The following is a 14,698-nucleotide window of genomic DNA, read 5'->3' as shown; positions in this document are numbered from 1 at the left end:
CAATATAAATGTCTATATTGCCCCCTTAGCAACATGAAAATAAAGCACATTTTAAATGAAAATATTTATGAGAGAATGCATGATGTCTTGATTCCTCTAATTCAGTGTAGCTTGGTTATAGGAAACTGTTCAGGATTAATCTGTCACATGGAAGTTTGTTTCCATAAATGAGTGAGATGAAACTGGCTCCCTTCTAGGTCTAAATTACTGTTATTCTGCATAGTACATTTTGTTTATTCTCTTTTGAAGTAGAGGTGGGAGGTTTTCATGTAGGGTACAGTCTTTCTCTGGATTTACACTTAATGATTAGGGTGGTAAAAGGTGTTTTGTAATTATATAGAAGCACCTCTCAATTCTTTATGAATCTGTCAGTCATATACTTACTTAAATTATCAGTAAGATATCATGTACTGTAGTTAAAGTGAGTTAAAAAAAAAAAAAAGCAATAGTGCCTGTCACTGTGCCATTTAAATTCACAACTGAGTGCAGACACCCTGACTCAAATCTGGTGGAAATCCGGGAGAAAAATCATGATGATAATTTAGGGAGAAGAAGAAATCTTCCTTTTAACACATATTATATGGCCATTGAAATCTTTGCAATTAAATAATTTCAAATAAATACAAATTTAAACACCCAATGATATTAATCATGAAACTGATGTTTTAATATCCTTGTATTTAATTCTAGTTTTCATGTATTTTTCAACCTTTCTAGAAAGTACAGATGATACTAAAATAGTGAGTTATCACTGGGAAGAAGTTAATGGGCCCTCCCGAGAAGAGAAGACCTCAGCTGATTCCGCCGTCTTACATCTGTCTAACCTTGTTCCTGGCAACTATACTTTCAGGCAAGTGGGCTCAGTTTCCAGCACTGATCATTTGACTCTTTCCTTAAACTGATGCATCTTTTCATTTTCATCAGGAGACAGGGCAGATTTGGTTTTGTCAGGGGTTTTGGTTGGCAACCACTTTGTACTCTGATCAGTAATATGAACTACAAGTGTCTGTGTATGGGAAACCTCTGGATTTGGTTGTCAGTAACAGTATGGGATGGCACCTATTTTGCTGTGTTGAGAAACATGAAAGAAAGTTTCTATCTTCTGAGTCAGTGTGAGGCAGAGTTATGTGATTTATCTATTTATCTTTTTATAACTTTTTAAGGTATAGCTAAAGTATAATAAACTGCACATATTTAAGATATAAAATTTGATGAGTTTTGACATATGTATATACCTGTTGCATCATTGTCAGAATCAAGATAATAAACATTTCCATCATCCCCAGAGTTTTCTCATGCCCCTTGGCGATCCCTTCCTCCCTCCGTCCCTGTCTCTGGGCAACCACTGGCTTGCTCGTCCCTGTCTCTGGGCAACCACTGGCTTGCTCTCTGCCACTTTAAATTATCCCAAACTTTCTAGAATTTCATATAAGTGGAATTGTACAATAGGTGCTCCTTTTTGTTTGGTTTCTTTCACTCAGCAAATGATTTTGATATTCATCCATGCTGTTGTCTCTATCAATAGCATGTTCTATTTAATTGCTGAGTACTATTCCAATGTATGGATATACCACAGTTTGCTTATCCTTTCATCTAGTATGGACTCTGGGGTTTTTTAGCTTTGAACTATTATAAATAAAGCTGCCCTGAACATTTGCATACAAGTCTTTTGTGGACATATATTTTCATTTTTCTGGGGTAAATACCCACCAATGGAAGAATTAGGTCTTGTGTTGAGTTTGTTCAACGTTTTAAGAAATTTCCAAGCTCTTTCCCAAAGTGAGTATATTATTTTACATTCCCACTCTTAGTATTTGAAGTTTTCAACCTCCACATCCTTACCAACACTAATGTAATCATTCTTTTAAATTTTATCTACTTTGATGGATGGTGATATCTCATTATGGTTTTAATTTGCATTTTCCTGATAACTAATGATATTAAGCATATTGTAGGGGTTTCTTGGCCATTTGTGTAACTTCATTTGTGAAGCTCCATTCAGATCTTTTTCCTATTTTAAAAATTACATTGTTTGTCTTATTTAGTTGTAAAATTTTTATACATTCTGAAACAAGTTCTTTATGTTATATATGTGTTATTGATATTTCCTCCCAGTATATGAAATTTTGTTCTCTTAACGGTACCTTTTAAAGGGCAAAAGTTTTAAATTTTGATTGTCTAATCTATCAGTTTTTTTCTGTTTCATGCTTTTTGGGTTCTATCTAGGTAGCTGTTGTTTACTCCCCAAATTGCAAAGATCCTGGTTTCTTTCTTTAAGTTTTTGTATTTCTGGGTTTTATATTAAATCTATGATCTATTTTGAGTTAGTTTTATGTACTGTGTGAGATTTTTGAATGTTAAGTCAACCTTACATTCATGGAGTAAGCCCTATTTTATCATGGTATTCTTTTTATATAGCATGGGCTTAAGTTGATAATATTTTTATAAATATTTATAAAATATTTATAAAAATAAATATAAATGTCCTCATGAAAGATTTGGTTTATGCTTTTTTCTGTCTTTCTCTCCCTCTGCATTTGTCTTTGTTAAGGTTTGGTGTGAGGATTATACTGGCCAAATAAAACAAGGTCATCTCCTTTATTTTCTGAATTATTTATGAATAACTGGTGGCATTTTTTTTTCTTGAATGTTTGATGGAATTAACCAGTAAGATCATCTGGGCCTGGAATTTTCTTCTTGGGAAAGTTTTGATAATAAATTTGATTTCTTTAATAGATGTAAGGCTATTTAGATTTTCTGTTTTTTACTTTTTCTTTTTTTAAGTTTTATATTGGAATATAGTTGATTAATAATGATGTTTATCTGTTTTTTGCCTGTGTCAGTTTTTAGTAAATTGTGTTTTTCAACAACTTTGTGGATTCCTACTAAATCATCATGTTTTTTGGAATCAAGTTGCTCATAATATCTTCATATTATCCTTTTAAGTCTTTAGGATCTGTGATGATGACCCCTTTTTCATTTCCAGTATTGGTGATTTATGTTCTCTTTTTCTCTCGATTATTTTAATTAAGGGGTTTGTTAATTTTATTTATCTTCTCATAGAACCTAACTAGAACTGCTTTAATCTATTTGCTTGTTTTCTAATTTGTTCTTTTCTGTTCTTATCTTTACTATTTATTTACTTCTATTTACTTTTGATTTACTTCGTTCTTTTTCTTCTACTAATGACTTCTTAGAGTAGAATCTTGGGTCATTTTTGAGTCATTTATTTAAGGACTCAGAATGTATCCTGACTAAACTTGGTTGTGGAGGAAGGATCTTAGGTGTTTGGTTTCCGGTCAGAGTGAGAACTGGAGTTTGGATCTTGGTTGTATGGAATATGTGGGCTCAGTTCAGTTCAGTTCAGTCACTCAGTCGTGTCCGACTCTTTGCGACCCCATGAATCGCAGCACGCCAGGCCTCCCTGTCCATCACCAACTCCCGGAGTTCACTCAGACTCACGTCCATCGAGTCAGTGATGCCATCCAGCCATCTTATACTCGGTCGTCCCCTTCTCCTCCTGTCCCCAACCCCTCCCAGCATCAGAGTATTTTCCAATGAGTCAACTCTTCGCATGAGGTGGCCAAAGTATTGGAGTTTCAGCTTTAGCATCATTCCTTCCAAAGAAATCCCAGGGCTGATCTCCTTAGAGGCCCAAAATACCTGGGCCCCCTGTAAGTACCTTACCTACAAATATGTCCTGTATTCTTTCCAGAGCTTCATTCTCATAGTCCTGTTTATATCTGTTAAACATGCACTGCTACCCTGAATTAACATCTTTATTGCAGAAAGATACAGTGGCCTTATCTCACTGATCCAGTTGCCACATAACCAGTGAGTTTACTACAGGAGGTCAGTGCAGCTCTTTCTCTGTTTGTGTAGGTCGAGTATCATTTGTATCTGAAAGTGCTTAATTCTAAAATTGGAGAAGGCAATGGCACCCCACTCCGGTACTCTTGCCTGGAAAATCCCATGGATGGAGGAGCCTGGGCTGCAGTCCATGGGATCACTAAAAGTCAAGACACGACTGAGCAACTTCCCTTTCACTTTTCACTCTCATGCATTGGAGAAGGAAATGGCAACCCACTCCAGTGTTCTTGCCTGGAGAATCCCAGGGACAGCGGAGCCTGGTGGGCTGCCGTGTACAGGGTCATACAGGGTCGGACACGACTGAAGTGACTTAGCAGCAATTCTAAAATGGCTTTGCAAGGAGTGTCCTGAAAACACTTAATACTTAGTCCTCTAGGAAAGAATGAAAAAATTAAAAGGCTTTGTATCTGAAATTTGTGAGTGATTTTCTGCCTCTACATGTTCAGGCCTGAGAGCAGGACTTAAACTGATATATTCTGAATCTCAGGTAATAGAGAGAGGCTTCTGTGTTGGCCAGGGTTGTTTTCTTCATCCAGCATCTAGAAGAATCATGAGAAATCCACATAAAAGAAAACCCTATCATGTGACTGTATTGCTAGCTAAAAATAAATCAACAGCAAAAAATATATCCTCAGGTCTCTTCTTTCCTCAGCTTCATCCTCAAGTTTCTGCTCTGAGCTGTTCTGAGAAATATACATAGGCAGACTCAGTTGACCACTTGCCTTAAGATTTGGCATATTCATGCAGTATAATAGCCTCCTGTCCTTTCACTAGGTTGACTGTTACAGACTCAGATGGAGCCACTAACTCCACAACGGCAGCCCTAATAGTCAGCAGCGCTGTGGACTACCCACCAGTTGCCAATGCGGGACCAAATCAGACTATAACTTTGCCCCAAAACTCCATCACTTTGAATGGAAACCAGAGCAGTGATGATCACCAGATTGTCCTCTATGAGTGGTCCCTGGTGCCTGGGAGTGAGAACCAAGAGGTGGCTATGCAGGTGCGTTCTCCATCCTGCCTACAGACTTCTATTTCTCTAGCTGTCTGTTCATCTGTCTCTCAGACTATCTCTTTTTCCTTCTGTCTTTCTTTTTGTCCATCATCAATCCATCCATCTAAAATATTGGTACAAGGGGAAAGCTAAATTCGGAAAACATGTTTTATAAAGTCGCCTATTATAACCATCAGGAGAGTAGCTAAACTCACAAATCTTCTAAATTTATGTCGCTTTCCCTCACTCACTGTATGTAAGCCCGGAATAGCCACTAAGCAGGTCCTAGTTGAAATGTCGACCTTGAATGTTGAAAACTTGACCTTGAGGTTCGTTTGGGAAAAGGCTGACCCAACATTTGCTACAGAAATATTATTTTAGTACATATTAGGATAAACATTAGAAGTAATCTAGTCTAAACCTCATTATCAGAAATTTCCTGTGTATTTTGTTCCTCCTCGTTTTATAAATTGCATGTTGTCGTCTCTAGATTCAGCGGTCTCTTGTTGAGATCTCTTTGTATTTACCTTTTGATTGGTTCCAATCTCTAATGTATCTGTCTATAATAACCTTGAAATGTTGCTATATTTGTATGCGTGTATGTGAGCTGCTTACTTATTGCTGCTAACCAGCTTGGTACCTTTGAAGTTATGTTGTTATTTAAGAGTTTAATGGAAAAAAAGATAGTACCTTACATTGCTCCCTTCCTTTTCTCCTTCAAACACCATCTCACCAGTCCAAGACAAATTTCTTGTTAGTGTTTGTGATGAAGTCAGACAGTCCATGAAGACTGACCTACTTTACTTTTTTGATCTTTCTGGGAAGAGCTTTGTGATTATGATGAATTAAAAATGACCGATTGGATGCATGGAACTTGAGAGAGCTGTGAGTCCTCTGGCTACCCTTAGAGAGCACGTGATGTAGTGTTGATCTCTACCTGAGAGTTGTGGCAAATGCTGTTTGCAGCTGTTGGGTTAAGAATTCAGATTCAGAGGAGTTTGGATACAAACAAGAAGATGGACTATTTTGCATTTTTTCAGTTAAAAAATATTTCAAAATTTCTTTCCCTTAATTTCTGAGAATGATGTGTCCAGAGCTAATGGGGCAGTGCATCCATGTCTATGGGACCTGGATCCACAGGAAGTCACTTGTGCCAGACTGCAGGGCTAAGCTCGTTGCTCTGTGCACCTGCCCACTTGCTGTAAACACTCTCAGATTAGCCACAGTAAGGATGCTGCTGGCTTTTGGTTGACTGATTAAGGTGTCGAAAGGAGTAATGCTTTTTATGAACTGGGACAATCACAAAGATAAGCTCTTAAACCAGACTCCTTTATACTTAGACTAAAAATTCTCAGTAAATTTGTCTGCTCAGTTCCCATTTGCTGCAAGCTTCCTTTTAACTGTGTGCATAGCATTCCTGTAACCATGTTAATTTTGAGTCATGTACTGGAAATTATACTTTCTCTAAGAGCTTTCCAGAAAAAGAAATACTTTGCTCTGTTGAGTCAAAGTAGGGGAAAACCCATTTTTAAAGTCTTAATGTATTTCAAATAACTCCCCTTGTGATAACATACTTGATTTTCTATTATTAAAAAATTTTTTTTCCTTTAAAACTAAAAGAAAAACATGAACAGAAATTTATAGATAATCATAGGATCTGTGAAAGTAAATACATTATGATAGGACTTAAATTTAAAAATCCTTTCCAGGATGCCATAAACTTTAAGCACAGGCAACAGCTGGGAATATTTCCAACAAAGGAGCAAAAATAACCAAAGGGATATTAACCTGGAGGCAACAAGGTTGAACTACTGTCTACTCAAACTGAAAAAAAAATGCCTTATTGAAAAGTTTTGTTGTCCCAGCATTTAAAAAATGTATTTTACATCAAGGACCTACTGTATTGGGCTTCCCTGGTGGCTCAGATGGTAAAGAATCTGCCTGCAATGTAGGAGACCCAGCTTCAATCACTGGGTCAGAAAGATCCCCTGGAGAGAGCAAGGCAACCCACCCAGTATTCTTGCTGGGAGAATTCCATGGACAGAGAAGCCTGGCAGGATATAGTCCAAGGGTAAACTACTGTATACTCAACTGAAAAAAAAAAAAAGCCTTATTGAAAAGTATTGTTGTCCTAGCATTTAAAAGAGTTATTTTACATCAAGGACCCACTGTATAGCGCAGGTGTTGAACTCTAATCAATATCTTGTAATACACTATAATAGAGAAGAATCTGAAAAAGAATATGTGTATGTGTAACTGATTCACTTTGCTAGACACCTGAAACATTGTAAATCAACTGTACATCAAAAAAAAATTAAAAAGAAAGAATACATGCACAAAAAGAAAAATTCAAGAGATGATAATATATGGGGGAAAATAACAAAAAATTATTTTTGATCATGATTGATTTCCTGTGGTTAAAAAAACTCAAATTCTGATAAAGCGGAAACACACCTTGACCTCAACCAAGTCCCTTTATATGAGATAATTACTGTGATGAGTTTAACCTGTGTGTGTCCAGAATCTTTTCTCTGTGTTTGTATGTGTGTAAAGTACATATATTAGTATCTACCACACTGTAGCCATTGTTGCACAGTTTTCTTTGATTCATATTATATCTTTGATATCTTTCCACTTTTTAATGTGAACATCTACTTCATTCTTTTAAACGTCTTTCTTTGCAGCTAGCATCCCATAGTGTATCATGGTGGGCTTGGCTGTTTCTCTTTTGATGATCGTCTGGGTTGTTCCCTTTTCTTTTTTTTTCTGTAGGCAATATGTTAGCATCCATGGGCGAGTCTCCATTATTACACATGTGGGCTTTTCTTTAGGGTAGATACTCAGTAGAAAGGCTGGGTTGAAGAGTGTGTACTTTTAACATTTGAATGGATGCCACCATATTGACTTCCAAAAAGACTATATTAATTTATATTCTTTAAACAGTGTCTGAGGATATACTGTGGACTTTAGATCCCATTTTCCTGGGACATGTATATATTTTTTAAAAGCAGGCTCTCCACATTTAGTAAAATCACTAGTTTTTCATTCTGTCATGCTGATTTCTTGTGCTTCTTTAATATTATTTTTTCTTTTTCATTTCTGTATTTGCTATGACTTAGGGAGTAAAGACACCATACCTTCATTTGTCTGCAATGGAGGAAGGAGATTATACGTTTCAGCTGATGGTGACAGACTCTTCGAAGCAACAGTCCACGGCTGTGGTCACCGTGACTGTCCAGCCTGGTAGGTGAAATAGGAAAGGAATTTAGCCCCAGAGATTAAGACAGAAATGACATCTGGGCTTCTGGGCTTCAGACCAGTCAAATTTGGTGGAAATTCTCTTAAGTAAGTCTTTGAACTGTCAAGAAATTGGGGCTGCAGGAGCTAAATCTTAATATAAAGCCAGTTTTCTTTTGTGGTTCTGAATTGTGTCCTGACGGTGTCCCTAAACTACAGCACAAGGGACAAATGAGAGCCATCTGCAGAGTCACTGTGGGCTCTGATGCCATGCCCCACTCTGCCCCAAAGCTCAAGGGCATTCTTGAAGAGGCTGGTAGTTATGTGTGGCTTGATACTTAGAAGGCTTGTGGCCAGACTTTGGCAATTGACTAGAGTTCCACTCCATGACTTTTGAGGTCTCTTCAAGAAACCAGAGATGTACATATTACAGAAGAGTATTTCTTGCTATCTGTCATCCCAGTCTAAGCTTGGAATATTTAATTCCTGGGTCAGCTAAGAGACTGCATGTATCCCCCCAGGGACAGGGCAAACTCTAGTAGCCACCTGATGCGAATATGAGTAATTTGCTTAAATCAAGAAATCAGAGGATGGCAGACTTCATGCAAAGAGATGTTACTTCTTCACACCATTTCTGTAATTCTAGAAAACAACAGGCCTCCAGTGGCTGTGGCCGGCCCAGATAAGGAGCTGATCCTCCCAGTGGAAAGCACCACCCTGGATGGGAGCAGGAGCAGCGATGACCACGGCATTGTCTTCTACCGCTGGGAGCGTGTCAGGTAGCCCGCCCATCTCATCACCGAGTGCTGGGCTCACACCCTGGCTCAGTGCTAGTACTACCCGTTCTCTGGAGGATCCAGAGTAAGCAATCAACTTGAGATTGTTGAGGAGTCAGGATTTCAGCTAGTTTCTAGAAGAGGAGGGGCACCATCGTTTAAATTCTCCATCAGGTGTAGATGGACAGGATGGGCATTTCTTGACAGTGGAGGGCAGGTGGACAGGGCAGTCTTGGGGTGAGGTGAGCTTCATGACAGAGGAGGTGCAGGGGAACCTGGGTGGGGGTTCCTCATGAGAGTCCCCCGCACCTACACACTCTCAAACCACCTGCAGTGACTACAGCAGAAGTGCGGAGTTCAAGGGGATTCCTGTATCCTCAGACATTTTTTTTTGTACTTTACATGCTTAATCTTGTGGAATGCTAGAGCAGTTCTTAAGAGGTAAATACTACTATTCCCATTTTAAAGGTAAAGCAACTGGGGCTTGCAGAGATAAGTGAGATCACAGGGCTTACAGTTGTCCAGACAGAGCAAGATCCCGGAGTTAACCTGGGTCTTCCCTGGTGGCTCAGAGGTTAAAGCGTCTGCTTCCAATGCGGGAGACCCGGGTTCGATCCCTGGGTCGGGAAGTTCCCTTGGAGAAGGAAATGGCAATCCACTCCAGTATTCTTGCCTGGAGAATCCCATGGACGGAGAAGCCTAGTAGGTTGCAGTCCATGGGGTCGCAAAGAGTCGGACACGACTGAGCGACTTCACCTTCCTGACTATAGAGCACAGTCTTCACAACTCTGCTGTAATTCCTCTCTTAAATCAGTTACCTGGCTTGATCACCACCTCTTCCATATTCTCCTGAAAGATAGCTGAGGATTTTAGCAGATTTTATTTAAAGAAGAAATAGCAGAGGGAATTCCCTGGCCATACACTTGTTGAGAACTGTGCACTTCCTCTGCAGGGGATGCAGGTTTGATCCCTGCTCAGGGAGCTAACTAAGATCCTGCGTGCCACACAGTACAGCCAAAATAAAAAAGAATGAAAGAAGTAGGAGTGGTTTCTAAGGCTCCATTTTCTAAAAACAGATCATTTCACTGACAGCTCAATTAAAAAAAAAACAAAACAAGAACCCCCAAATCCTCTTCCCAGGAATCAGCAGCTTTTGTCTGAAATAGGATTTAGCTTGTGCCTCTTACACAGAACTTGAGAATCTAAATGAGTAAAAAGTTATCTTAGAATTCTCTAGATGGTATATATTATTGTCATTAAAAAAAAAAAGTTTATAACAAACAACATGCCTGGCATCCTCAGACTTTATACCCTAAGCCCATTGTTAATGACTGTCGTGTTTCATAGAGGCCCCAGCGAAGTGGAGATGGAAAACTTCGACAAAGCTATAGCCACAGTAAGCGGTCTTCAGGTGGGTACCTACCACTTCCGTTTAACAGTGAAAGACCAGCAGGGATTGAGCAGCATGACCACCCTCACCGTGGCCGTGAAGAAGGGTGAGTCAGGGCAGAGGGCGGGTGGATCCGCCGGTGGAGGGGACTGGGCGCCTTCTGCTTCTCAGTCTCCCAGACCCCTCAGTTCAGTTCAGTCGCTCAGTCGTGTCTGACTCTTTGCGACCCCATGAATCGCAGCACGCCAGGCCTCCCTGTCCATCACCAACTCCCGGAGTTCACTCAGACTCACGTCCATCGAGTTGGTGATGCCATCCAGCCATCTCATCCTCTGTCGTTCCCTTCTCCTCCTGCCCCCAATCCCTCCCAGCATCAGAGTCTTTTCCAGTGAGTCAACTCTTCACATGAGGTGGCCAAAGTACTGGAGTTTCAGCTTTAGCATCATTCCTTCCAATGAACACCCAGGGCTGATCTCCGTCAGAATGGACTGGTTGGATCTCCTTGCAGTCCAAGGGGCTCTCAAGAGTCTTCTCCAACACCACAGTTCAAAAGCATCAATTCTTCGGCACTCAGCCTTCTTCACAGTCCAACTCTCACATCCATACATGTCCACTGGAAAAACCATAGCCTTGACTAGACGGAATTTAGTCGGCAAAGCAATGTCTCTGCTTTTCAATATGCTATCTAGGTTGGTCATAACTTTGCTTCCAAGGAGTAAGCATCTTTTAATTTCATGGCTGCAATCACCATCTGCAGTGATTTTGGAGCCCCCAAAAATAAAGTCTGTCATTTTTCCATTATTTTCCCCATCTATTTGTCAGGAAGTGATGGGACCAGATGCCGTGATCTTCGTTTTTTGAATGTTGAATTTTAAGCCAACTTTTTCACTCTCCACTTTCACTTTCATCAAGAGGCTTTTTTAGTTCCTCTTCACTTTCTGCCATAAGGATGGTGTCATCTGCATATCTGAGGTTATTGATATTTCTCCTGGCAATCTTGATTCCAGTCTGTGCTTCTTCCAGCCCAGCGTTTCTCATGATGTACTCTGCATAGAAGTTAAATAAGCAGGGTGACAATATACAGCCTTGACGTACTCCTTTTCCTATTTGGAACCAGTCTGTTGTTCCATGTCCAGTTCTAATTTTTGCTTCCTGACCTGCATACAGATTTCTCAAGAGGCAGGTCAGGTGGTCTGGTATTCCATCTCTTTCCGAATTTTCCATAGTTTATTGTGATCCCCACAGTCAAAGGCTTTGGCATAGTCAATAAAGCAGAAATCGATGTTTTTCTGGAACTCCCTTGCTTTTTTGATGATCCAGCGGATGTTGGCAATTTGATCTCTGGTTCTTCTGCCTTTTCTAAAACCAGCTTGAACATCTGGAAGTTCACGGTTCACGTATTGCTGAAGCCTGGCTTGGAGAATTTTGAGCATTACTTTCCTAGCGTGTGAGATGAGTGCAATTGTGCGGTAGTTTGAGCATTCTTTGGGATTGGCAGTGCTAGACTCACAGCAAATCGTAAATGTTGGCTCCTTCAGTAAATGAGTGAATGAATGATGTATTGAAGCTCAGAAATGTAAAAGAGCGTGGCTGGATGGGAAAATCCAGTTGGATATTAGGGATCAGCAAGAGTGTCAGAACACTGGGGAGGGTGGCTGAGCCTCAGGCTCAGCCAAAAGAGACTGTACACGTCGTGTCGTGCTGGAGAGTTGGGACTTTATCGCGCATTTGGGAGAGGCTGAAGCAATTTTCTCAGCACAGTGACATCAATTTGAGTTTTTTCCCAAACGTTTTATTGTGTAAGTTTTCAACCGCATATAAGAGTAGAGAGGATAGCCCTAATGGACCATTATGCACCCATTACCCAGCTTCAACAGTTAGCAACATTTCCCCCTTCTTATTTCATCTATCACATTTTCTTTGATCCTGGTCGAAGCATTTTGAGGCAAACCCTAGCATCATGTCATTTTTACCTGAAAGATTTGGATTTTTAAAAAGATAATGCTTGTGGAGAAGTGGAGTGGACAAAATGGAAAACTAAAAGTAGCACCAGTTGGCTCTATTCTAGTCTCTGGCCAATTTTTTAGGAAGAAAGTGGCCAGTGACCAGTGGGATGTGAATTACTCCTTTGGGTCAATATATGACTACCCTCACCCGTTTTCTATTGACTGATTTATTAAATCCCAGAATCCCATCTAAACAACCCCATCTGCCTCACAGCATCTTCTTTATATCAGAAATGGCTCTTACATTGTTCCTTATATTTGATACCTAGTCAGAACAATGAGGTCTAATTATTTCTGACTCAAGTTCTTTATGGTATTTAGCACAATCAAAATTTGGCATGACTAGAAACATAAATATTTCTGTGGCCAGATAGTATGGACCAGTACAGAATGATCCAGAGCATATTTTAAGCCAAAATATTTTCCTTTTCCAGATTCCAAATGTAAATAAGATTATGGTTTCTCTTTTCAAAAAGGGAAAAACTGTAATGATAATCGAAAACTGTCCAACATATTGGCTGCCAAATTATAAGTAGCTGAGTGCCAAGGGATGTTAAAGAAAGTCTTTAGTTTATCTTATGGGTATTTTGGGTAAGAGATGATGCTTTCTGGATACTTTAAATCTACTTATCTGCAAGATAGAATAGTCATGGATATTTTATTACACATTTATCACAAGTATTTTAAATCCATTTCTTTGCTTTCATTTCTGCTGTATTTGACTTAGAAAATAATAGTCCTCCCAGAGCCCAGGCTGGTGGCAGACATGTTCTTGTGCTTCCCAATAACTCCATTACTTTGGATGGTTCAAGGTCTACTGATGACCAAGGAATTGTGTCCTATCTGTGGATCCGGGACGGCCAGAGTCCAGCAGCTGGAGTGAGTACTTGAAGAGAATTGCCCCTGGACCACTAATCGTTACGTCTATGTTAGTTTGCTAGGGCTGCACAGCAAAATGCCACAGGCGGGGTAGCTTCAACGACAGATATTTGTATTCTCCCAATTTTGGAGACTGGAAGATCCAAGATCAAGGTGGTAGATGATTGGTTCCAACTGCCTTCTTGCTGTGTCTTCACATGGGAGCGGGGCTGGAGAGGGAGAGGAAGTAGGGGAGAGAGAGGGCTCTTGGGCATCTCTTCTTACAAGGACGCTAATCCTATGGGATCAGGACCCCACCTTTATGACCTCAGTTCAGTTCAGCCGCTCACTCATGTCCGACTCTTCGCGACCCTGTGGACTGCAGCACGCCAGGCTTCCCTGTCCATCACCAACTCCTGGAGCTTGCTCAAACTCAAGTCCATCGAGTCAGTGATGCCATCCAACCATCTCATCCTCTGTCTTCCCCGTCTCCTCATTATGACTCATTTAACCTTAATTACCTCATGATAGACCTTATCTCAAATAGAGTCACATTGGAGGGTTAGGACATCAACTGTTGAGGGGACGCAGTTAATTCCATTTCTGTGTCTTTGTTATCATCTCATCTCCCTTTCCATGCCTCCCTAAGATGTTTATGATTCTAGGTTTCCTCTGACAGCTGGGTGCAGGAAGCTGCTATTCAATTTAAATAAATCTGAAGTCCTTTCTGATTTTTTCCCTACCCAGACTTTGACAGAGTCAGAAACTGTAGCCTGGAATCTTCTCATGGGACTCATTCTGCTCCTCAGCTTTCCTGTTGTTCCTATTTTGAGCCACGTGGATTCTTTCCTTTTCTTCCGCATTGTACCAGATAGGTCACTAAACCCAGGATTGCCATTCCCATTGCATAAGTACAGAAAATCAGATGCAGAGATGGAAAGTTGATTAAGTCATCTTTAACCAACCAGATAGGCTTAGGTGTTTCGTTCCTAGCAGGCATTTTTCCACTTTAGAGCACCCTGCCTTTTTGGCTATAAATGTAGGTACATCTTCATTCCTGCCGTTGCTAAGGACTTGAAAGATGAAAATTTACTCTTGGAGATGTACCGAGGGAGTGGTCCCAGGGAAAGAACTGAAAGTGCTTTATAATTTCCAAAGTAACTCTGGAATGAATACTGTTCAGCCAGATGGTGGATTGGCTTCTAAGTGTAGTTATAATAGCTCCCTGATCAGAGCACTTGTTACCGTTGGTTGCACCCTCTTCTGGTAGCAAGTTCAGGGCAGGGGTCTAGGAGATTCTTCTCAAACGTTTTCAGCAGAGATGTCTCTAGGGAGGCTCGTGGGTCATCAGAGAAGGTGAACAGGACACACCACGAGGAATCCTACACACTGCGAAGCTGTCTTTGAAAATAAGACCCAGAAAACTCTTCAGAAAGAGTGCTTCACACTCCAGGTCTTTGCCCTAATTTCAGGAGTTTCTGCCTCTGCTGGGTAGAATTTGGACATTCCTAGAGCCCTTGGGAGGAGAAGGCAATGGCACCCCACTCCAGTACTCTTGCCTGGAAAA

General features: G+C 40.4%; 2 protein-coding genes across 2 annotated transcripts in view; both read left to right on the top strand.

The window, feature by feature from the left end:
- TDP2 (tyrosyl-DNA phosphodiesterase 2) overlaps positions 1–14,698 on the top strand; it is a 276,571-nt gene that overhangs the window by 57,553 nt on the left and 204,320 nt on the right. The window lies entirely within an intron of this gene.
- The window catches only part of KIAA0319 (KIAA0319 ortholog), a 41,236-nt gene that overhangs the window by 14,795 nt on the left and 11,743 nt on the right, over positions 1–14,698 (top strand). Inside the window, exons 8-13 of the mRNA XM_052649233.1 lie at positions 718–850; positions 4,645–4,873; positions 7,984–8,107; positions 8,748–8,880; positions 10,225–10,373; positions 13,001–13,152. Of these exons, the coding sequence (XP_052505193.1) occupies positions 718–850; positions 4,645–4,873; positions 7,984–8,107; positions 8,748–8,880; positions 10,225–10,373; positions 13,001–13,152 (920 nt within the window). The remainder of the gene's footprint in view (positions 1–717; positions 851–4,644; positions 4,874–7,983; positions 8,108–8,747; positions 8,881–10,224; positions 10,374–13,000; positions 13,153–14,698) is intronic.

The sequence above is a fragment of the Budorcas taxicolor genome, chromosome 11 (genome assembly GCF_023091745.1).
Source record: "Budorcas taxicolor isolate Tak-1 chromosome 11, Takin1.1, whole genome shotgun sequence".
NCBI classification, from domain to species: domain Eukaryota; kingdom Metazoa; phylum Chordata; class Mammalia; order Artiodactyla; family Bovidae; genus Budorcas; species Budorcas taxicolor.
This window is presented reverse-complemented; position numbering and strand designations above follow the sequence as displayed.